This window comes from Hyperolius riggenbachi, chromosome 11, assembly GCF_040937935.1.
Source record: "Hyperolius riggenbachi isolate aHypRig1 chromosome 11, aHypRig1.pri, whole genome shotgun sequence".
In the NCBI taxonomy this organism is placed as follows: domain Eukaryota; kingdom Metazoa; phylum Chordata; class Amphibia; order Anura; family Hyperoliidae; genus Hyperolius; species Hyperolius riggenbachi.
This window is the reverse complement of record NC_090656.1, coordinates 219,464,228-219,488,975: the sequence shown is the minus strand read 5'-3', so window position 1 is coordinate 219,488,975 and position 24,748 is coordinate 219,464,228. Positions and strand designations below refer to the sequence as shown.

Below are 24,748 nucleotides of genomic sequence, written 5' to 3'. Positions count from 1 at the left end.
TCCCCAGCGGCTTAAAATACTATTCACTCTGAGTTGTAGCAACTTGGAGGGAGATGTAATTCTGGGTGCGGCGATCGACTGAACCCCAAATTACCCTTACGTGCCCTGCGCAGTATATCATTACTGCTATGGTGGTTTCGGCACTGTGTGAGTGCCAGATGGGTTGTGGAATGGAGTTTCAGAGGAGAAGCTCATGAGAAGTCCTGAATGCAGTATGGAGCGGAAGGAATTTATAGTTCTGCTTGGAGAAGTGTCCTGTCACCAGTCTCATTTGTAAATCCATATTCTCTCTCCCCAGAACCACTTGCTGGGACGAGCGTGCTTCTGTCTCCTGGAAGGGGACAAGATGGACCAGGCTGATGCTCAGTTTCATTTCGTGCTAAACCAGTCGCCAAACAACATCCCGGCCCTGCTCGGTAAGTTATAGCGGCGGCCAGTTTGGCATACTTTGGTGCTTTCTTCTGCAGTTCTGTTCTTCATATATCTCATTTCTTTCAGGAAAAGCCTGTATCTCCTTTAACAAAAAGGACTACAGAGGTTCTCTTGCCTACTATAAGAAAGCCCTCCGCACCAACCCCGGCTGCCCAGGTGAGTGAAGTGTTCTACTTGACAAGCATCATTGCCTAGTAATACCATCCTGGCATTTCTATATGGAAGCTTGTGTGGTATGAAACTCAGCATTTCTTCTTTGCTCTAAAAGGCTATTAAAGAGGAGCTGTTAGGTATAGGGTCTCAGAGAAAAAAAAACACATATATCAGTAGCTAAATATTGGCTCTACTTACATTACATATGCCTTTTTTCTGTCCACGTTTGGATTTCACAGAATTTTTATATAGTATTTGCAGAGAATGATGCTCCTGACAGCTCATGGCAGGTTCCATGTTTGTCTGTCTCCTATGAAGCTAATTGTGATGTCATATCCTCCCTGCTTCCTGATGATTCCACTCACAAAAAAGATCGTAATGGACAACACTACTGTGAAGTGAATATTAATTAGCCATGTGGCTAGGAACAATAGCGGACTTATGCAGTATACTCTAACAGAACATATGCCCTGTGATTTTTCAGTGCTGGCTGCTGTTACAAGCTGCTGTAACATGAGCCTGTAACGTCTCACTGAGAAAGCAGCCTAGGCGTGATAGGGAAATGAAGGGGGATGACCCAAGGTAGTGCAGTGGGGAGAAGAGGCAGCCCCAGAATGCTTTGCAGTATCTGTTATTCGGCCTGCGTCCTCCTTAGGAGCTTGGGAATAAAGGGCCTTGCTGTTCAGCACACATTATAGTAAGAGAGATTTTTAACTTCAGTATTGCCTTTTTGGCTTCCTTCTAAACTGTTTAACACAGGAGAATAGAGGTTTAAATTAGCTTTTGCAGCCTGACAGTTACTCTTTAACACCATAAAACCTACTATGAAAAAAAAATGGTAGCAGAACAGCATTCAAACAGTTAAACACAGCACTTTTTCCTTAGTGGGAAGCTTCGTGCTAATCCCAATGAGGTGATTACATTGTCTATTCTTTACATTACCTTATCAGCATCAATTGGTAAACATTCGTAGCACTGCTGAAACTCAGCTGCAGGCTTAGCAGAAGGAAGTGAAAGGCGAGAGATGATCACTAGGTACTTTGCAATATATAAATATAGCAGCTATGCGATAAAATGCAACGGCAGCTTTTTTAAAGCAGATAAACTGTAATTTGTAAACAGGCAATATTACTTATTCGCAAAAGCACTCACAGGTGTAGTCTTTGAAGTACAGGCGGTTATGGCCTTCATAGAAACGTGGGTCTACATGGCTCTTGTTTTTATTAGGCTTGGTCTAGTTTCAGTACCTTCTATTGGGAGGGGACAGGCCATAGCGACTCCCACTTGAGAAAGTTAAGTTTTGTTCATGTGCAGTTTTTGGGATTGGATAAAGTTTTATCTCTGCTGTGTGAGATGTTCATGGCGTGTTTCTTCTGTCCTGCAGCTGGAGTCCGCCTGGGTATGGGACACTGCTTTGTCAAACTGAACAAGCTCGATAAGGCTCGTCTGGCCTTCAGCAGAGCCCTGGAACTTAACCCAAAATGCGTCGGAGCTCTTGTGGGACTGGCAGTCCTCGAGTTGAACAACAAAGAGGTAAGCAGATGCATTAACCTCTTGACCACTACAGGTTGTTTCCCTTATGGACCAGAGCAATATCACATTTCAGCGTTTCTCCCATTCATTCCTCAATAACTTTATAACTGCTTATCACACCTAAATGATGTAGACATTGTTTTTTTGCCCCAAAATGGGCTTTCTATTGGTGATACTTTTTGTTAAGAATTATTTTATATGCATTTTAACGGGAATAATAAGAAAAATATGCATTATTTCTCAGTTTCCAGCTACAGTATTAACTGTAGATAAAACCACACATTTTATTTAGAAATGAAGTTGTTTAGTTTTCAGTTTTGTGGTTGTTTCTACTATATCACTAATTGCAATGCCTTATTTGCAAAAATAACAGAAATATACCCTCATGAAATGAATATGCTATACATAATTAAAAAGGAGTCCCTAAGGTACACACACACACACACACCCCCCCCCCCCCCCCCCCTCGGTTTTACCCAGTGACTCGTGTATAAGTCGACTCCTAGACTTTTATGAAGTGAATCAGAACTAAATTTCTAGACTTATACTCGTGTGTGTGTATGTATGTATGTTGTGCTGTTGTCACTTTTGCATACATTTTAGTATTTTAGTAACTATGGAAGTATCATTATTGTTATTGGGGATTATAGTCTTTACTTCCTGTTCAAACAGGACCCGGGTAAAACTTTTTGGAGATATCTGTCAAAAAGCTTTTCTGGTATAATGTGCATTGTTTTTTACTGCTTTTGGTTACTTCTGGTGTCAAGAGCTCAGATTTAAGCCTTTGGTGTCGGAGAGAGATACGATAAAAAGCCAGTTTCTCTTTGAAGGACACCTGAAGCGAGAGGTATATGGAGGCTGCCATATTTATGTTATATTAAACAATACCAGTTGCCTGGCAGTGCTGCTGATCTTTCATGCATCAGTCTCTGAATCACACACCAGACACACATCACACATCTAAGGTTGCTTTTCCATGAGCTTGTTGCTCAGGACTACTGTTAGGGCCCGTTTACACTATTGCGGAAATCGGGCCAAATCTGAAGCGTTTTCCCACATGCAAATCACGCAGGGAAACTCTGCCGTAGGGGATGATGCTGCCGCCGGCCGAATCGCTTGCCATAGCGATTGAGCCGACATTGTAGCAAGTTTCCGCACATGTGGCAGCGAGTCCCATAGCCGTGCATGGCACAGCTTCTGGGATTTGTCTGCGTACTCAGGAGACAGGATTAGCAGGGCAGCCAGGCAATATGCATTTAAAAGAAAACACATATGGCAGCCTCCTTATCCCTCTCAGGTCAGTTGCTCTTTAATGAGGAGGCAAATATGTGACTAGATGGAAAAAGTTCTAACGCTTCTGCTCTCAGTGTAAAAATGAAGGAGTTTTTTTTGTTGTTGTTTTTTTTTTGGGGGGGGGGGCAGTTAAATTGTAATTTCCGTGCTATGATTATTAGAGATGTTCATAGTAACCTGCATATATTCTTTCTTTCCTGCAGGCTGATGCTATTAAAAATGGTGTCCAGCTGCTGTCTAAAGCTTATACCATCGACCCCAGCAACCCCATGGTACTCAACCACCTGGCCAACCACTTCTTCTTCAAAAAGGTGAGTTCATCAGCTCTTGGCATGACTGCCAAATCAACAGAGACCTTATCATACTGACAGACCTCTCTCCAAAGCTTCCCTGCCTGAGTGACTGACATAGAACAAGCTTGTCTGAATTCTGGTCCACTTATCCAGTCGCCTGTATTGCAGAGGGTGACAGTAGGCTAAAGGGGGCAGCTTGGGGAGGGGGCAGGCATGAGCACAGGAAGTGTCTTCCTCGGTGTACATGAGAAGAGATAGAATGGTTCCCCAGAAATGTTTTCACTGCTTCCGATTGTCATTTTTTTACAGTGGGGATTTGCAAATCAAATCATAGGCAACAAGCACACACTCCTCCCTTGTGGTGGGGACTGTTTATCTCTTTTACAAGAACAAGCATATTAACTTAAACTGGCCATTATTCCTGTCACTGGTATCGCATGGTAAAAGTAGCCATTAATCCACCAATTCTGATTCAATCGACAAAGCGATCGACTTCAGGATGGTTGATTAAAAGTTGATCGACTAGTGCCCCACACACTACAAGAGATATCCTCTGCGATTCACCTTCACTAATCGATCTGACCGATGTTGTGTCTCCATGCCCTGAACGCAAAAAAAATTTGATTTGGAGTTGATCGAATAACGTGGACAGTAGCCGATTCCTGTGCTGTCTCTCGATCCACTAAGTTGGTCGATTCAACATATCATCTGGCACTTTTTCGGCATACTGGGGCACACTCTATTCGATAAAATGATCAAATGAAATAGTAAATTGTATAGCCAAATCGCTAGATGTATGGCCACCTTAAGCGTTAGTTACACTTAGCCAGTAAGATAAGTTAATTATAGCGGTACAAAACCCTGACATAATATTCAATAAAAACAGGTTTTCCTACTTTTTATATGTCATACGGTTATATTTACTTTTGTGCGTAAGTATTATTATTCATTTAGAAATTACAAGTTTCCAAAGTACATTTTTTTTTTTTTTTTGCTCTGAGAGCTGACTTTGCATTTTATTCATAACTGTTTTTTTTTTCATCTTGAAATCTAAGCAGAAATACTTCCTGGCTGTCTGTCTGTGTTCAGGAGAGTCTGCAGTGTCAGAGAAGTGTTTGTTTACATTCCTCACGTGATACAATTAAACACAAGATAACATTATCTCCAGTTCAGATGTGTCCAGCTTTCCCGGCATTGTGCTTTTCTGTCCTGTTTAACCCTTTGAATGACTGTTGTAGTAAAAAAAAATGCTGGTAGTATATAATATGCTGTAAATAATGTTTCAGAGCAAAGAAGAATTGTTGAGTTTTATTCCGCTTTAAAGAGACTCTGTAACAAATTTTTCAGCCTTAGTTCTTCTATCCTATAAGTTCCTATGCCTGTTCTAATCTGCTCTGGCTTACTGCAGTCTTTCCTAACTGCACTGTCTCTGTAATAAATCAATGTATCTTTCCTCTGTCCTGTTTGTCGGGCTAAGGATTGATTGTGTGGAATGTGCAGGGCTGCTTGTGATTGGTAGAAGCGATACACACCCTCTGCAGGCCCCCTGCACACTGTGAATGACTCACACACTATGCTTAGCTGAGCCTATTAGAAGCTAGTTAGTTTGTTTGTAAACACTGCCTAAAACTGTTAATTACAAGCCAGGATTGCAGCAGAGAGTGGCAGAAACAGCACAGAGGGACACAGGAGAAAATAATGAATAGAATGGTATGCTTTTTATTGTAAGAATATTAGAGTACAGTTTCTCTTTAAGGGAGGAATTCATGGGAACAATTAATGACTCAGACTGGAGTCTCACACCATGCATATAACTTAAAAGAACAGCAAATAAAAATATCATTGAAGTCAGAAAAGGGAGAATGGGCAGTATGGATATCTTTTTTCACTGGTTGCTTTGGGCACAGGTTCTCTTTAAGCATGGCTGGCAGTGTCTCTGTGTATTGCCGGTACTGATCCGTGTTTTCTTGCAGGATTACAGCAAAGTCCAGCACTTGGCGCTCCATGCGTTTCACAATACAGAGGTGGAGGCCATGCAGGCTGAGAGCTGCTATCAGCTGGCCAGGTCCTTCCATGTCCAGGTAAGATGGCCCAGAGCCTGAATACAATGCATTCACTGTCCTGAATCCTTGTCAATGTATGCTTAACCTTATGTACATGAGGGTACATTCATATGCTAATTGACTCTTAAACACACTGCAGCCTTTGAGACTTTGTTCACATCTGATGCCTAGTACACACCATACAATTTGCTGTAATATTTACCTGCCAGATAGATAATATCCAGCATGTTGTAAATTATCTATCTAACCATCTATCTGCCTAGCAATTAGGCATTGTTCTACTCAGCAGGAGATAACCAGAAGACAATGCACCAGAAATAATGACCAGTCTCTACCAGTACTTTACAAAAAATAATCTAATTACAGAAAATCTAACAACTTTTTTTTTTTTCCCCCTCCCAGCACTTACCTTCGCGCTACGATTTTTTTTGTAAAGTGCTTTTGCAGAGCTATTTATTTTTTTAACTTCCTGACGCACATAAATACAATGTATTAATTATTAAAAGTGCTGGGGAAATCGACGCATAAAGTGGTTTTGTGAGCGTTTTGCGCTTTTCCTATACCTTCCATTGTAGCAAAAACACCCTAAAATGATACAGGCTGCACTTTGCTGAGCGGAAAGCAGACGAAACACTCAGATATGAACTATCCCATAAGGATTCATTGCACAATCGATTTTAGGGCGCTCAAATTCATTTATACCCTGTCTTAAAGCAGATCCGAGATAAAAAAAGTAACTATAACAAGTAAAGCAGCCCATACACTCAGCCGATTTTCTGGCCGACCGATCGATCGCGGTCGATCGATCGATCGATCGCAAATCGGTTGGCCGATCGACGGCCGATTTCGATCGATTTCGATGGATTTCCATCGAACTAGCAGGGTGGAAAATTTAGGTCGATCTGATGAGATTGCTTATCAGTTTGCATTGGCCTTAATGGAAATCTGATGGCAAAAAAATGCCATCCGATCGAATTTCAACAGATTTCAAACTGAAATCTATTGGAATTCTATCCTGGTAAAAAATGTTCTAAAAACGCATCAGATAGATCATCAGATGCATTTCTTATCTATCTTCTGCCAATCTGACGAGTGTATGGGCACCTTAACTGGTCTATATATCTTATCTAAAGTTTAGATAGTTTACACTGCAAATCTAGCTGCAAACGGCTTTAAAAGTTTATGATTATTTATTGCTGTGATACAATGAGGGCAGCCATGTTCTGTTTGTCACATTTCACACAGGCAAGCTGATCTGCATCTCCAGCCCTCAGCCTGTGAAAACTCCACTCCCCTCTCCTCCTCCCCCCTCCCCTCTGCCTCTGAAATCTCTGGCTAGTAACCTCCTCCTGCCCAGACTGAGCTCCCATAAGCCCTTGCTACAGTGCCAAAGCACAAAAAGAGCTGTGGGCAAGGCTTGTTTAGTTTATAGGGAATTAGAGCAGCGTTTTTCAACCGCTCTTCCTCGGCACACTAGTGTGCCGCGGGATGTTGCCTGGTGTGCCGTACAGGTCTGGCCTCTCGCTCCTTCCCTCCCCGCGGCCGCCGCTCCTGTCACCTTATCATGAGCGGGCGGCCGGTCCGATTTAGATTCCACCGTAGTAGCCGCTCTCCTCTGTGGCATCTCCTATTACAACAGCACACTCGGCGGCTGCTGTGATGACCAGGAAGCGGTACAGCGGTTCCCATGGTAACGGCGATGCATATCGCCGCTACAGGAAGCCGCTGTACCGCTTCCTGCTCATCACAGCAGACGCCGAGCGTGCGCTGCAGTAATAGGAGATGCCACAGAGGAGAGCGGCTACTACGGGGGAATCTAATCGGACAAGCAGCCGCCCGCTTCCCCCCCCCCCTCATAGCCTGCTGCGCACGACACTGGCCCCATGGTTCCCCGGAGAAAAATTTGGTCAGAAAGTGTTCCCCGGGCCGGAAAAAGGTTGGGAACCACTGAATTAGAGTACTAAAACAAAAAAAGTATTTGGCTTGAGGAATGCCCTATAAACTATCTAGGAAAGGAACACAATTATGCAATGAGTAAAAGTTTATCTCGGATCCACTTTAACTTTGTACACGTGCTCATCATAGGCTGTATAAAGGAATACAGTGGACCTTATGCACAGTGATTGACACACCTTTCATTCTGGTGCGTCTTGAGCATTCTCAAGGTGTCCATTCATCGGTCGACTTGGCGGCTGACCATCCGATGACAATAATATTTCTATAGCGCTTTTCTCCCATAGGACTCGAAGCTTTAGGCTCTCTCAGATTCAGTAATTGGTTACATTATTATTATCAGCTCACACATCACCCCAGTACTGCAAACTCTTCACTGGTTGCCAGTAAAATGGAGAATCAATTTTAAGATCTGCCTGCTGACATTCAAGGCTCTAAACCACATGGGACCCAAATACATAGCGCATCTATTGGAACTTTATGCCCCTCCACGCACCCTCCGCTCTGCCAACAAGATGAAGCTGGTTATTCCCAGGATACACTTAACATTTAGTGCTCGGGCCTTTTCCTATGCAGCCCCTACTCTGTGGAACTCACTTCCACAATCAGTACGATAGGCTCCTTCTCTGGACAGCTTTAAAAAAAGGCTAAAAACTCACCTCTTTTCCCTAGCCTTTGAGGCTGCATAATGCAAGGTCACAGCGCTTTGAGTCCCCAGGGAGAAAAGCCCTATAGAAATGGTATTATCGAATTGAATGCAAATTGGTGCCACCACAAGTATGCCCGATTGACCATTTGGCACGATTGACCATTTGGGCCAATTTCAGGGCGATGTTGGTTGAATGTATCCATCAGACATACTGCAAATGTTGAACCGACGGGGATTGGGGTTGCCTGTGTGTCCCGGCGCTTGGGCGATTTCCAGTAATTTCATGCTGAAATCTGTCTGGAGTGTGTGGGCAGGCAATAGATGCTTCTATAATCTGATCAGAGAGAGATCTGATGGTTGAACTGGTGACAGATCACGAGGTGTATGGGCACCTGAAGAGGGAGGGGAGATTAGGACTTGATATCTAGGGCAGCAGTCCTAAGCACAAGCTCATACAGACTTGTTTATAGGCTACAGCTGAGCGACGTGTTCTGTTGGGGTGGGGAGAGGGACTGCGAGGTAGTGCACAATTGGCCCTCTGAGCTTATTTGGATGCAGTAAGCTTCTTCCAGCAGTGGATGAGCACATCCTGATAGAGCATGCACAAGTAAGGTCAGCGGAAGCCCTGTAGAACAAAGCGCCTGTGCATGGAGTAAAAAAGCCATACAGGAGCGGCTTCATTCTACTGGGCATGTGCGGACCTAAGTCACACATGCCCAGTGGGGATGTGATCATTCAAGGCTGTGACCAGAAGAGGCCTGTGTGACTGTCTCCAGTCAAATAAGTTCAGAGGGACCTTTTGATGAAAGAGTGGTCTGTAAGCAGATATGGAACTTCCCTCTGCTGGCTCCCATGGAGAAAATAAACTGAGCCTGTAAAGGGTTTTTGAGTTTTTTATTTACAAATACAAATGTATAATTTTGCCTGGAGTTGATCACCTAAACTGAGTGGCATATGCCGGCTTGCCTATTGATTTCCTTTTAAACAATACCAGTTGCCTGGTTGTCCTGCCGATCCCTTTGGCTGCAGTAGTGTCTGAATCACACACCTGAAACAAGCATGCAGCTAATCCAGACAGCAACACCTGATCGACATGCATGTTCGGATCTATGGCTTAAAGAAAACCTGTAATGAGAAAAACCTCCCCTGGGGGGTACTCACCTGGGGTGGGGGAAGCCTCCGGATCCTATTGAGGCTTCCCCCGTCCTCCTTGGTCCCACAGCGGTGGCGATAAAGCTCCCCAAACAGCGGAGATGTAAATATTTACCTTCCCGGCTCCAGCGCAGGCGCAGTATCGGCTCTCCGCCCCGGAGATAGGCGGAAATAGCCGATCGCTGTCGGGCCGTTCTACTGCGCAGGTGCAAGTCTCCAGCACCTGCGCAGTAGAGCTAACCCGACGGAGATCGGCTATTTCCGCCTATCTCCGTGCAAAGAGCCGCAACAGCGCCCCCTGCTGGAGCCAAGAGAGGTAAATAAATCAGCGCTTGTCGAGGGATGATTGCCGGACACTTCGGGGGAGCCAGCGCTGGACTGCCTGCAGCTACAGAGGAGGGGGATGCCTCATTGGGACCCTGAGGCTTCCCCCTCCCGAGGCAAGTATCCCCCAGGGGAACTTTTTTTTTGTTACATGTTCTCTTTAAAGTCCTAAGGTGCCCACACATCTGACTCGATATGGCGGCTGTTTGACCATCCGATCCCAATCGAATGAAAATCTGTGCCTCCTAGAGCATGCCCGATCGACGGTGTGACCAATTTTGGCCCGAAATTGGTTGCATGTATCAATTGGACCTGCTGGTAAATCTCGGGCTGTTGTGCTCGATCGGGTACGCGGCGGTAGCGGTGTGCGATATCGGGACGAACGTGACGGAGCCCACGACCTTCTGCCCCCCAAGTGTCTATTTATACTTTACCTGTCTGCTGTCACCTGCCGCGGTGCCCCTCTGTTTTCCGTTTCCGCATCTGAGCCTCACGCTGCCGGTGTATAGCACATGGGGCGTGTGTGTGACGTCACACCCATAGTAAGTGCTATACACCGGCAGCGTGTGAGGTGCAAATAATGGAAGCAGAAGACAGATGGGCACTGCGGCAGGTGACAGCGGACAGGTAAAGTATTAATGCATGAAGGGCAGCGACGGATGCAGCATCACAAGGCCGATTCCTGAGATATTTCATGCTAAAATCTATTGGGAATCAGCCTGCGGAGCATGGACAGCTCTCGTTCAAATCTGCCCATTATAACTAGATGTATAGGCACCTTTAGACTCTTCAACCGATGTCTTAGGAGCTGCTGGACCACAGCGCCACATCAGCCTAGCACACGGATACCCTCACCAAGGTGCCTATCGACTGTGGTGCAACATGGATATAGTCCGAGATGCTGGCACCGTGAGTGGTAATGAACGCAACCTGGCGGCCATCACCCTTGCCTATGCGGTTGAGGAGGCGGCACAGATTATGGCAGAGGCGGCTGGTGAGACCTCCTTTCTACAAAAACTGGATCCTAAGCCCCTGAAAAGAGAACTGGAACAGCTGAAGCATCGGCGCATTGACCTCGACTTGCACGCCAAAACTTTGGCCGAGTACCACAGATGTGGACGTATTCCAAGACAGATGAGAGCAAATGTGGCCCCACTTCTCTTTCCTAGAGATGGTGATTTCTGCGTTGGATGGGAACATATTTGGAATAAAGCGGCCTTCGACGCCATGGTGCACACTGTGGTGAGAATTCGCAAGGAGCTTCCAGTGATCGATTCTAAGATCTCTACGATCGAATCCAGCCTTGAGGAACTTTTGCCTGTTGAGGAGCTTACTCAGTATGAGGATCAATTACAACTCCGTATGGACACTTACCTAAATACAGGTGAAGAGGAGAAACGTATGAAGTTCCAGCGTGACGCAATGGATTTTTCCTCGGGCTTTGTATATGCCTGGCAGAAGGCTCCAAGTGCTCGTAAGAGGAGACCTCCCTTCCAAAGACCAAGGCGTCCTGGAAAACCAGGCCAACCTAAGGGCCCGGCTCCGTCTGACGGTGAGGCATCATCAGATGTCCCAGTATCTTCTGGGGGTGAGAGTTCACCTACTATACGTCGAAAAAACGACGAGGGGGCAAACGGTACAAGCGAAGATGCCGGAAGCAACAAGCAGGTCCCCAAAACCAACAAAATGAATCTTCGACAACGCAAAAATTAGTTGTCAATATTTCACATCATGTGCTCTCGAATGAGGAAACTAGGGCCCTTAATCATGGTTTGGGTTTCTGCCCCACCAACCCTCCGGATTTCTTCCTCATGGAACAGGAATGCTATCGCTTTTTGCGAAGTATTAAATTGAAGGCCTTCTTCTCCACTAACTCTTTTTTACCTCGACAACGGATTGAAAGGGAAGGACTTTTTTCATTAAGGGACTATCAGCTTACGAATAAGAGTTCCTTTGTTCCACCCAGCCACCCCACTATTGATATCTTTGCTTCTAAATTGATGGATGGAATCAAGGCAATGGAGCGGGACTTTAACAATGGTTATTTGAAGATCAAATCAAATTTAAGTCGTTCTAAAAGGGATGCGCTGGCTTCTATACAGAGGAACTCTGATATCACTGTTCGGGCAGCGGATAAGGGGGGAGCAGTGGTGGTCATGGACACTAGTTACTACAGAGAGGAGATTTTATCGCAGCTTGACCATACCTTAGTCTACAAGAAATTAAGTGGTGACCCCATTCGGAGGATTTGTTCACGCATTAAGTCCGTTATTGATGATGCATACTTTAGGGGTACCATCGATGAAGATTTAAGGAAATTCCTCTACTGTGACCACCCTGCGACCCCCAAATTTTTATACTTTACCGAAAATTCACAAGAACCTGCTCCGGGCACCGGGGAGACCCATTGTGGCCGGGGTAGGTTCAGTGTTTGTCCCTTTGGCTAAGTTTCTGGATAAGCTTTTGCAGCCCTTCGTTGTGTCTTTAGATTCTTATCTGAAAGACATCACTATGTTTTTGGAGAAGTTGGGTAAACTTCAGATTGATTGCACGGATCTCGCGCTGGTTACATTGGACGTCGAGAGCCTCTACACCTCCATCCCACATGATGGGGGTGTGGAGGCTATCGATTGGTTTCTTCTTACACAGTCTGACCTGACCGTTGAACAGAGAAAGTTTGCAGTTTCACTCTTGAAGATTATCTTGGAGGAGAACTACTTTGAGTTTGAGGGTGTCTTCTATCAGCAATTACGGGGGACGGCAATGGGTTCCAATGTGGCCCCCTCCTACGCAAATCTTTTCATGGGCCTCTACGAAGAGGCATTCGTCTACACCAGCATGTACTTCCGCCAACGTGGTTTGTTGATGGAGGTACATTGACGATATTTTTTGTGTTTGGAGGGGGCCACAGTTGACCCTTAACTCATTCATTGAGGAGCTTTCGAGCAAATGCCCCCCCATTAGATTGACGGCACACTTTGACTCGAAGAGTGTTTCCTTTCTGGATACTCAGGTTGTCTTGGGACCCGGTGGTTTCCAGACAGATCTGTATGTTAAACCAACAGATAGAAATTCTGTTTTGGAATTCTCCAGCTTCCACCCCAGGTCGACTAGGGAACACATTCCTGGTGGACAATTGCAGAGAGTCTCCAGGATTGTGTCGGATTCCGGCCAGTGCGAGATTCGTCTTAATGAAATGAGGGACAGATTTAGGTCAAGGGGGTACCCTGAACACACCCTGGTATCCAATAAACCCACCAGAAGACGTCATGGAGGAGTGAGACTCCCTTTTGTTTCCAGGTACAATGCCTGCAGCTATAAGCTGGGGTCCATTGTACGGCAGCATTGGGGCCTCTTACAAAGTGCTTTTCCTCAGGTTCCGGAGTTTAAATTTCCTCCTTTGTTATCCTTCAAACGAGCCCCTACGGTCAGGGACAAGATTCGAGTACGCACACCTCGAGCTGTGGTACAGAGTGGCCGAAATGGCACCTTTCCATGTTTAGGATGTCATGTGTGGCTTGATTTTTAAGGGAGATAAGTTCAGGCACCCGTCCAAGGGTACGGAGTTCAGCATACGTGGTCAGTATACATGTGATTCTTCATATGTAGTTTATATACTAAAATGCCCATGTGGGCTATTATACGTGGAGAGACCACTCAGTGACTGCGTGAACGTATCTCCTCACATAAATCAGCCATCAGGACCAAGAATATGTCCCAATCTGTCTCGGCCCATTTTACCCAGTTCCGCCACTCTATACCACAGCTCCGTGTGCAAGTTATAGATGGGGTTCCTGTTCATTTTAGAGGAAATAGGGAAAAGGAATTACTTAGACGGGAGGCGGGTTGGATTAGGAGATTGGGTACCCTGGGAGGGGGCGGTCTCAACCGTGATTATGACCTTTCTTTTTGCATTTAAATGTTGATATCCTATCTGAGTACAAGATTCATTGATATATTGTGCCCTCACATGCTGCGTCGGCGGTGTGCTGACTGCCGAGTCCAGCTATGTGTGTTCCCCTTGTGGTTACACTTTGAGTATTCTGGGGGTTGCTACTTTTTGATATGCAGTTCTCTTTATTGGTATTGTATCTTTTACATCTAATACAACGATTTATCTGTAAGGGTGGTTATCTCTCATGGCACACTCAGCCTTACTTTACCACAGCACTAGCATTTTTTCGCTTTTGGTCATCATCTGATGTTTTTTGGTGCTGACTTCGTCAGCATGTTCGGCTTTATATGCGTTTTATGCGCCAGTTTGCGTATTTTTGCATTCGGCATAGCGGCTATTCTATATTGTTCTGTATTTGATTTTATGCATACGTTTTTTTCTGCGTTTTTGGCGCGTGGTTTGGACGTTTTTACGCACGTAGGCTTTTTTGTACGCGTACGCTTTTACGCATTGCTAGGACGCTTTTACGCATGGATGCTATTGAGAATCTTATGCGTACATTTTTACGCATTGCTAGGACGCTTTTACGCATGGAAACGGATTTCGTTCCGTTTTTCAGCAGTACGCTTCTCGCATTGCCCCCTGGGAGATTGGGAGGAGCGTTATGACATTGCTGTGGTTTCCCATCAGGTCCTCCTGACTTGGTAAGTGCTGATTGGCCATTGGGGTTATGACACTTTTCAAATCATGCTGTGATAACGGCTGCTGATTTACATATCTGTTTCCCATCAGGTCCTCTCATTATGCTTTGCCCTGTGATTGGATACTTATGCTTTTTTGTATTGTGATGTTATCTGATTGGTCCATGTGACCCTATTGAAACTGTATATAAATGCCTTTGTTTGTTATCTCTTTTGAGTGAGCCTATACAGCTTGAGAAAGGAGCTTGTCTCCGAAACAGCGTCTGTCGCTGTCCCTGGGGGCTATCTTTATGCAATAAAGAGCTTGAATACATCCATGTGGTGCTGCTGATCTCTTCAACCGATAGGCACCTTTAGAGGCAGAGGATCAGCAGGACAGCCAGGCAACTGGTATAGTTTAAAAGGAAATAAATATGGCAGCCTCCATACCCCTCTTGCTTCGGGTGTGTTTTAAACTTTACATGTGGTTGCTCTTTTTTCCTGGTGTATGTGATTCCTTATTGGGGTTCTGCTTTCTCTCTTGCTCAGGAGGATTATGACCAGGCCTTCCAGTATTATTACCAGGCCACGCAGTTTGCAGCTGCCTCCTTTGTGCTGCCGTTCTTCGGCTTGGGGCAGATGTACATCTACCGAGGGGACAAGGAGAACGCGGCTCAGTGCTTCGAGAAGGTGCTGAAGGCCTATCCTAATAACTACGAGACTATGAAGATCCTGGGCTCCCTCTACGCTGCCTCCGAGGACCAGGAGAAGCGCGACACGGCCAAGGTTTGTCTCTAAACTTCTGCCTTCTTGTCTCAATAGGGAAGTGGGAAAATGACTGGCATCATGAGCTGACCAATGGGAGGATGAAGTAGGGGCGGACTTATGCTGCATATGGTCCACACCCCTCCCCCCCCCTTCACATAGAGTGTAAAAGGAGATCAGCTGTCAGGTTCAGTTGGCTGCTGTCAGAGCAGGCGAGCACATCACTCTGTTTCTTTGCTCTCTGAAATGTATATTTGGATGTTGTTTTGCACTATGCACTTTCACCCATAGCACTTTGCTACTTTTATCCCCTGACAAAGCCTCCAATTATGGGGGTGAAACATGTTGGGTTGGTGGGGGGTTCTTTGATGTAAAATAGAAGCATTATTAGTTGAGAACACAGTGATCCCTGACCCCATGGGGCTTTATTTGAGTACTTAAAAGCATATGGGGATCCAGAATGTACATAGATCCTGGTCTCGTTTAGATATTACATTTCAAAATTACATTTTGTAGCCTATTTTTAAACTAAAATAAGTTACATTTTACAGGGCTTACCTGATAGGGTTAATTTAGTGTTAAATAGTGTTAAAGTGAACCTGACCTCTTGCACAGGACAGAAGGAAAACCGAGAAAAATGCACCCTGTATGTATTTCGTTTAGCCTGTCTAATTCCCCCCTCATCTGTGACTAATCAAAACTGTAATTTGATCTCTCAGCTGTGTCAGCTCAGGATTCTCGGCAGCCTCAGCAGAGCAGATAATCTGTAAATACAGGATGTTAACCCTATGTTGGCTTCCATGAAAGCAGGAAGGAGACACCCTGCAGATGTATTGCAGGATTTGTATCAGCTGTAACAAAGAAATGTTTATCTTTAAAGGTTATTATGCTGTTGCTTATCTGTTGCTATCAGAAAAGAAGTTCTGAGTTCAGATCCACTTTAAGTGTGAAGGTTAACCAAATAAATCTAATAAATCAGATTGCAGGATGTATGGCCAGAACTACACACAATTATGTTTATTTAGGGAATTCAGACAGAGATCTAAACATGTAGGTGAAATACGGTCCATGTGAAATGACCGGAAGGTTTGCTGTGTCTTTGGATTCATTATTATGGATTTATATTTTATTGCATCATCTTCTGTAGCATTATATAAAGTAAAGCCTCATACACACCGGAAGCTTTCTGTCACCTGGCAGGAATCAGCGCGGTCCCTTGGGTGACAGGAGCCAACGCTGTGCAGATGTGTCCCTAGCCTCCAGGCTAGAGACACGTCTGTTGCTACGGGAGGGTGGGGAGGAGAGGGGATGAACAAGAGCCACAGGAATGAGCATATTTCCACAGGCGGGGCAGTGTGAAGAACAATGGGATCGGCTGTGGGGGGGCAGTATGGAGAACAATGGCATCGGCTGTGGGGGGGCAGTGTGGAGAACAATGGGATCGGCTGTGGCGGGGCAGTGTGGAGAACAATGGGATCGGCTGTGGCGGGGCAGTGTGGAGAACAATGGCATCGGCTGTGGCGGGGCAGTGTGGAGAACAATGGCATCGGCTGTGGGGGGGCAGTGTGGAGAACAATGGCATCGGCTGTGGCGGGGCAATGTGGAGAACAATGGGATCGGCTGTGGTGGGGCAATGTGGAGAACAATGGGATCGGCTGTGGCGGGGCAGTGTGGATCGGCTGTGGCGGGGCAGTGTGGAGAACAATGGCATCGGCTGTGGGGGGGGCAGTGTGGAGAACAATGGCATCGGCTGTGGGGGGGCAGTGTGGAGAACAATGGCATCGGCTGTGGCGGGGCAGTGTGGAGAACAATGGCATCGGCTGTGGCGGGGCAGTGTGGAGAACAATGGCATCGGCTGTGGCGGGGCAGTGTGGAGAACAATGACATCGGCTGTGGCGGGGCAGTGTGGAGAATAATGGCATCGGCTGTGGCGGGGCAGTGTGGAGAATAATGGCATCGGCTGTGGCGGGGCAGTGTGGAGAATAATGGCATCGGCTGTGGGGGGGCAGTGTGGAGAACAATGGCATCGGCTGTGGCGGGGCAGTGTGGAGAATAATGGCATCGGCTGTGGCGGGGCAGTGTGGAGAACAATGGGATCGGCTGTGGCGGGGCAGTGTGGAGAACAATGGCATCGGCTGTGGCGGGGCAGTGTGGAGAACAATGGCATCGGCTGTGGGGGGGCAGTGTGGAGAACAATGGCATCGGCTGTGGCGGGGCAGTGTGGAGAACAATGGCATCGGCTGTGGCGGGGCAGTGTGGAGAACAATGGCATCAGCTGTGGCGGGGCAGTGTGGAGAACAATGGCATCGGCTGTGGCGGGGCAGTGTGGAGAACAATGGGATCGGCTGTGGCGGGGCAGTGTGGAGAACAATGGGATCGGCTGTGGCGGGGCAGTGTGGAGAATAATGGCATCGGCTGTGGCGGGGCAGTGTGGAGAACAATGGGATCGGCTGTGGCGGGGCAGTGTGGAGAACAATGGGATCGGCTGTGGCGGGGCAGTGTGGAGAACAATGGCATCGGCTGTGGCGGGGCAGTGTGGAGAACAATGGGATCGGCTGTGGCGGGGCAGTGTGGAGAACAATGGGATCGGCTGTGGCGGGGCAGTGTAGAGAATAATGGCATCGGCTGTGGCGGGGCAGTGTGGAGAACAATGGGATCGGCTGTGGCGGGGCAGTGTGGAGAACAATGGGATCGGCTGTGGCGGGGCAGTGTGGAGAACAATGGGATCGGCTGTGGCGGGGCAGTGTGGAGAACAATGGGATCGGCTGTGGCGGGGCAGTGTAGAGAACAATGGGATCGGCTGTGGCGGGGCAGTGTGGAGAACAAGAGATCAGGCAAGGCTCGGGGATCGCATGCCGGATGTTTTTAGTAGACGTTTTGGTGGCTTTTGTACACACACTAGATTCTCTCACTATTCTCGGCCATGACAGTCTTTATCGACTGCCACAGCTGAGTTCATTCCACTGTGTGTATGTAGCTGAAAGGATATCTGAGGTGAAAATCATTGCTTAGAGTCCATACGTATCTGTGATGTATCCAGACCAGGACCGTTGCCATAGTTGCGCCATCACCGCCGATCCCCCTTCCCTGGTGATGCTCCATCTCTCTGCAATCTGGTGCAGATATAGGTTGCGACCATAAGTAGTTGGCGACTCTGGTCCAATGTTGTACATGTCATAATAGCAGTGCTATGTATGACATTTCCAATGCAATGGACTGAACAGAGACACTGTGAACGGGGTTTTGTGCCATTGGAAGGGGGGGTTGGGGGTGGACTGCCCAAATCCATTATAGTGTGGTCCAAGCCTAAGAAACGAAAGCGGGATAGCCATGCCCTTATGAGCATTTATAATTGTGGTTTACCTGAGGTATAGATAAATTTATGGCTCAATAAATGTACTGGTAATAAAAATATCTGTATGTTGGAATTATTATTCTAATAGTCGTTATTATTTAGCCATATATCCATATTTATTTCCTTTTAACCTCCCTGGCGGTCTATTAAGATCGCCAGGGCGGCTGCGGGAGGGTTTTTTTTTTAATTAAAAAAAAAACTGTTTCATGCAGCCAACTGAAAGTTGGCTGCATGAAAGCCCACTAGAGGGCGCTCCGGAGGCGTTCTTCCGATCGCCTCCGGCGCCCAGAATAAACAAGGAAGGCCGCAATGAGCAGCCTTCCTTGTTTTGCTTACATCGTCGCCATAGCGACGAGCGGAGTGACGTCATGGACGTCAGCCGACGTCCTGACGTCAGCCGCCTCCGATCCAGCCCTTAGCGCTGGCCGGAACTTTTGTTCCGGCTGCGCAGGGCTCGGGCGGCTGGGGGACCCTCTTTCGCCGCTGCTCGCGGCGGATCGCCGCAGAGCGGCGGCGATCAGGTAGCACACGCGGCTGGCAAAGTGCCGGCTGCGTGTGCTGCTTTTTATTTCGCTCAAATCGGCCCAGCAGGGCCTGAGCGGCGACCTCCGGCGGTGATGGACGTGTATAGTCCTCCATACCGCTGAGAAGGTTAAACAATACCAGTTGCCTGGCAGTTCTGCCACTCTGTTTGGCTGCAGTCTGTCTGAACCACACAGCTGAAACAAATATGTGGTAAATCCCTTTATTTTGCCGCAATTTTAATGTGTCAATGGAACTGGTTTAAAAAAAAAAAAAAAACGATCCGCAAAACGCTTGTCATTGTGTCTGGGCCCATAGAGGCAGAGGATTAGCTGTTTAAAGCGGTATTGTCACCATAAAAAATCAAATTTCAACAACCACTGGTCTGAGTGTATTAAGTGATAAAGATGCTGCTAATCCTGCATTCAAAACTTGCAAAACTTTTTCTGCTGTTATGGTTTGGAGTTATCACATACTTTAGGAGCACTGGCCCTTTAGTAGTCAGTGCCAAACAGTTGCATGCTGGGGGTTCTTTTTATCTATAATAAATTCCTCCTCTTCCATTTATTACCCTGCCTAGCCCTATCTGAAACATGATCCTCTACTCACTTGTGTTTACAAACAAGGCTGAGGTGACTCAGCGATTGGAGGAGGGAAAAAAAGACAGTGCGGTTCCTAGTATACACCTCAGTGGGAGTGTCTGAAGACTATGGGAGGAGGGCAGCTAATGAATACACAATGAGCAAGAGAAGGGTGGGGGGTGGGGGGGATTATACACAGGAATCATTACGTGGATAGCACAATACATCTGTTATGTAAGTAGAAGTAGTATTTCTCTAATTATATGTGTGTTTTTAATTCTAGGTTATCATGGGTGTCGCTTATTCTTTAAAAGGAAATAAATATGGCCGCTACCATATCCCTCTCACTTCAGATATCCTTTAGGCTGGTTTCACAGTGGGACGTTACAGGCGCACGTTAGAGCAGCCTGTAACGCAGCCCACCGCACAGTAATGAAAAATCAATGGGGCTGTTCACAGTGCGGACGTTGCGTTACATTGTAACGCTGCGTCACAAGACAACGTACTGCATGCAGTACTTTAGACGCGGCTGAGCCGCGTTAGACTGCTTGCACATGCTCAGTAATGTTGGAGAGGAGCGGAGAGCGGCCAGGCACATGGCTAATTAATATGCACTGCACGTTATGACGTGCAGTGTTTACTTCCTGGAGCAGCCGCTCTGTGCGGCGATTGGCCGGCGGGACCACGTGATGCCGCATGCGCACAAGAGTGCGCATCACGGCATCACTGACGCCAGAGTGAGCTGCACAACGCGGCTCACTCTGATGTCCAGATCCAGCACCACCAGGCGTTGAGTTAGGGGGACGTTATGCGACCTTAACGCCCCCTCTAACGCAACGTCCTGGTGTGAAATTAGCCTTAAAGGAAATGTCAGGCAAATGAAGCTAGGGATGCTCTACTTACCCGGGACTTCCTCCAGACCCTTGCAGCCGATATGTCCCTCGTCGCAGCTCAGCTCCCATCCGCTGGCCCGGGGTGTTCGCCCTCCCGGTGCAAGCGCCGCTGTCAATCACTCGCCCACGGACTGGAGTGTTCTGTGCAGGCACAGTAGTTCTGCGTGCCTAGCTTTATTTGCCTGACAATTCCTTTAAGCTGTAAATACAGTAAAATCATGCATAGTTCTCATTGTTTATACACGGAGTTCCATGTTGGAATAACACTCTCTCTCTCTCTGGTGACAGAGCCATCTAAAGAAGGTCACAGAGCAATATCCGGATGATGTCGAGGCCTGGATTGAGCTTGCACAGATTTTGGAGCAGACAGACATACAGGTGAGTATGTCTATGCTTGTGTTAATCCTCTGGTGTACGTATTGGACTGGACCTAACTGTACTGGTTTTACAGAATGCATTGTCCGCCTACGGCACAGCCACGCGAATCCTTCAGGAGAAGGTGCAAGCTGACGTCCCCCCAGAGATCCTCAACAACGTGGCTGCCCTTCACTTCCGCCTGGGGAACCTCGGAGAGGCCAAGGTACAACTTGAATCCTGTAGAGCAATATATTCGTCGAGGGTTATAGTGTCAGAACACAGAAAAGAGCAAAGAAAAAGTATTAGTCTAAATTGAGGATTGCATGTTAAGGTAGATGCAGCAAAAATGTTTTTATGCGTGTAGGAAACTGGAGCAATTTCGAGCAGCAAGAAACATGCTATGATTCTGGTGCTGAATAGAGGTGCCTTCACTCTACTCCTTATGCTGTTAAGGCATTTTTTTTATTGACCTGAGGAAGCGAGACAGGACCCATGAAACGTATTGTCATTTTTTTAAAACATTTTTTCAGTTGAACTGACCAAAAAAAAAATTTTTTTATATAACTGAAAATGAAAATGAGACACCTTTTTTGCTACGAATGTTCTATTCATTATCCATACTATACATACAAATTGTAAAATCGGTCAGTGATTGGCCAACCAAAATTGGATGTGTACCAGGCTTAAGAGCAGTTGTAAAAAGTCATTAAATGTGGCTTATTGTTTAGAGTTGATTGAAAATCTTTATTTGGCTTTGTAGAAATATTTCCTGGCATCCCTGGACCGTGCCAAAGCCGAGGCCGAACACGATGAACATTACTACAGCGCTATTTCCGTCACCACGACCTATAACCTGGCCAGGCTGTTCGAGGCGCTGTGTGAATTTCACGAGTCAGAGAAGCTCTATAAGAACATCTTGCGAGAACATCCCAACTACGTGGACTGTGAGTTGTGGTGGCCTTTATACATTGTTTTTGGATGGATCACTGATCATCTGCTAGTCAAATGTTTGTCAAATGTCAGTTTTCAGTAATGCTCTGTTCCCAACTCCTGCCGGTTCACGTGTGGCCAGTGGGAGCAGACAGTGTAATGTCCTCTCTGATAGTCTGGCTGTAGCCCGGGGAAGATGCCTTACTCCCAGGGCCGGATCTAGACTTTTTGCTGTCCGAGGAAAACTTGTGAGGATGCGGCCTCTTTCCCCCCCCCCCCCCCCCCCATTTGGAATGATTGCACAGCACCCGAAAATTTACTCTGCTTCATCTGATGTTCTCACATGACATGCTGCAGCTCGACACAATAGCTAACTGGCTGGCTGTGAGCCTGTGACAAACACACTGCTCACCCTCAGCTACTCCATTCCTCCTCAGTCAGGACAGCAGTGCCACCTCCTCCCTTCTGCTTGCTCAGATGAAATGAAACAGCTGCTCTCCTGCCTCCCCCTCCTCACACGCTGTCAGACTCCTCACACGGCACAACAAGCTGCTTCTCCCCAATGATGCTCTCCTGCCTCCCCCCTCCTCACTCACTGTCAGACTCTCCACACAGCACAACAAGCTGCTTTTCCCCAATGATGCTCTACAGCTCGCCCCTCCTCACTCACTGTCAGACTCCCCACACAGCACAGCAAGCTGCTTTTCCCCAATGATGACCTCTTCAACTTGCTCTTCTCTCGCTTCTCCTCCTACTCTGACTGCATGCTGTTAGTGTAAACACAGTACAAACATGCTGCCCCTGTATTCTCTGCACCTGATGCAAGTGTTTCACCTTCCTCATGAGAGAAGCGGCCCTGGTTAACCCTATAGACTATATGGAGGAACACATTTGCCTGCCCAGGATTATCACTGACTGCGGTCCGCTTACTGCAATGGATCCCTCGGATCTGTTGCAGCATGACAAGAGTGAACGTCTCCTGTTTATTAAATAGGAGCCATTCACTGTCCTTTAGTGATGAACGGAGAATGGAAAAAAAAAAAGTCTGTTCTCCGATCAAGTGGGAACACAGCCTAATGCTGGGAATACACGGTTCCTTTCTGCTGCTCCATTCTCAGCTCGATCGTTTTTTCCGCTCGATTCTGCAGTCAATTCTCTTATCTTCCGCTTGTTTTTCTTATCTTCTTCCATTCACTTCTATCAGAAATCGAGCGGCGAAATGATCGAACTGGAGATCGGACATGTCTGACATTATCTATCGAGCCATCTGTCTGCGGCAGAAACGAACCATTAGGGACAGCACCTGTGAACTTATTTTTTCCTTTAGTTTTGGACTTCAGTTTTTTTTCATCCAGCCAAACAATCCTGTTTAGAGATACTTTGAAAACCAACTGAAGTGAGAGGTATACGTAGGCTGCCATATTGATTTCCTTTTTTGTACAATACCAGTTGCCTGGCTGTCCTGCTGATCTTTCGTGCATCAGTAGTGCCTGAATCACACACATTTGAAACAAGCATGCATTAAATCCAGTCAAACTTCAGTCATCTGATCTGCATGTTCTGGGTCTATAGCTAAAAGTATTATGCCTGGTACAGGGCTGTGGAGTCGGGGAAATTTGGGGTACGTGGAGTCGGAGTTGGAGTCGGTGGTTTCATAAAAAGAGTAGTTGGAATCTGAGGATTTTTGTACCAAATCCACAGCCCTGGTAAGTATTAGACTAAGGAGTCTGAGCTATTTGGGGTACCTGGAGTTGGTGTTTTCATAAACGGAGGAGTCGGAGTTGGAGTCAGATTATTTTTGTATCGACGCCACAGCCCTGGCCTGGTACACACCATGCAATTTTTCGTCAAATCGGCGTGTCGAATAGATCATTTACGACAGGTCCGATCTGATTTCCGATCGATTTTCTGATCACTTCTGTACAAATTCGATCCGAAAAATTATCGGACCTGTCGGAAATTATTGATTTTGATCTGACGGGAAATTGCATGGTGTGTACCAGGCATAAGAGGTAGAGGATCAGCAGGACAGCCAGGCAACTGGTATTGTTTAAACATAAATAAATGTGGCAGCCTCCACATACCTCTCGCTACAGTTGTCCTTTAAATAGGGTCTCTGTACTCCTAGAAAATCTGGTTCCACTTTAAGAATAAATTACAGCAACTTGAATTAGTGAAAAAGTTGCAAATCAACATGCGTAACAAGTTTTAAAGCGTACTGGAAGCAAATAAGTTTTATTTTTATTAAATAAAATGCATAAAGTAGTAAAACACAGCAGAAGCTCTTCTTGATGTTGGCTTCAGGGTCCCTACCCTTCCCAGTTTAGATCCATTTCAATATCCAATATTCAATGTCCAGTCATCGAGCCCTTTGGGAACTCACACATGCCCAGTTCTAAATCGCTTTATACAGCCAGGTGACTCTGAGAAAACTTTGTATGATGGGAACAAGAGGGGGGAACCTGAAGACCAAGAGTTTTCTTCAGCTGATTGAAACCCTTTCATTTTACCTTTGATCAGGCTACCTACGTCTTGGTGCTATGGCCAGGGACAAAGGGAATTTCTATGAGGCTTCTGACTGGTTTAAAGAAGCTCTCCAGATCAATCAGGTAAGATGGTCACATTGATGGACTCAGCTCAGTCTGGTTCTGATCAGCCCAGGATGTGTGGGGTGACCAGTTCCTGTCTCTTCCTGTGTTTCAGGATCACCCGGACGCCTGGTCCCTGATCGGGAACCTGCATTTGGCAAAGCAGGAATGGGGACCGGGCCAGAAGAAGTTTGAGAGGATTCTAAAGCAGCCCTCCACCCAGAATGACACGTATTCCATGCTGGCTCTGGGCAACGTGTGGCTGCAGACTCTACACCAACCTACCCGTGATAGAGAGAAGGTAGGCCGATTTTTAATAGTGGTCAGGCTGCTTTTA

General features: G+C 46.6%; 1 protein-coding gene across 1 annotated transcript in view; it reads left to right on the top strand.

The window, feature by feature from the left end:
* The window catches only part of CTR9 (CTR9 homolog, Paf1/RNA polymerase II complex component), a 55,379-nt gene that overhangs the window by 10,749 nt on the left and 19,882 nt on the right, over positions 1 to 24,748 (top strand). The window contains exons 4-14 of the mRNA XM_068261561.1: positions 299 to 416; positions 499 to 588; positions 1,970 to 2,118; positions 3,615 to 3,722; positions 5,678 to 5,785; positions 14,970 to 15,206; positions 20,825 to 20,914; positions 20,988 to 21,116; positions 21,654 to 21,837; positions 24,344 to 24,432; positions 24,527 to 24,712. Of these exons, the coding sequence (XP_068117662.1) occupies positions 299 to 416; positions 499 to 588; positions 1,970 to 2,118; positions 3,615 to 3,722; positions 5,678 to 5,785; positions 14,970 to 15,206; positions 20,825 to 20,914; positions 20,988 to 21,116; positions 21,654 to 21,837; positions 24,344 to 24,432; positions 24,527 to 24,712 (1,488 nt within the window). The remainder of the gene's footprint in view (positions 1 to 298; positions 417 to 498; positions 589 to 1,969; positions 2,119 to 3,614; positions 3,723 to 5,677; positions 5,786 to 14,969; positions 15,207 to 20,824; positions 20,915 to 20,987; positions 21,117 to 21,653; positions 21,838 to 24,343; positions 24,433 to 24,526; positions 24,713 to 24,748) is intronic.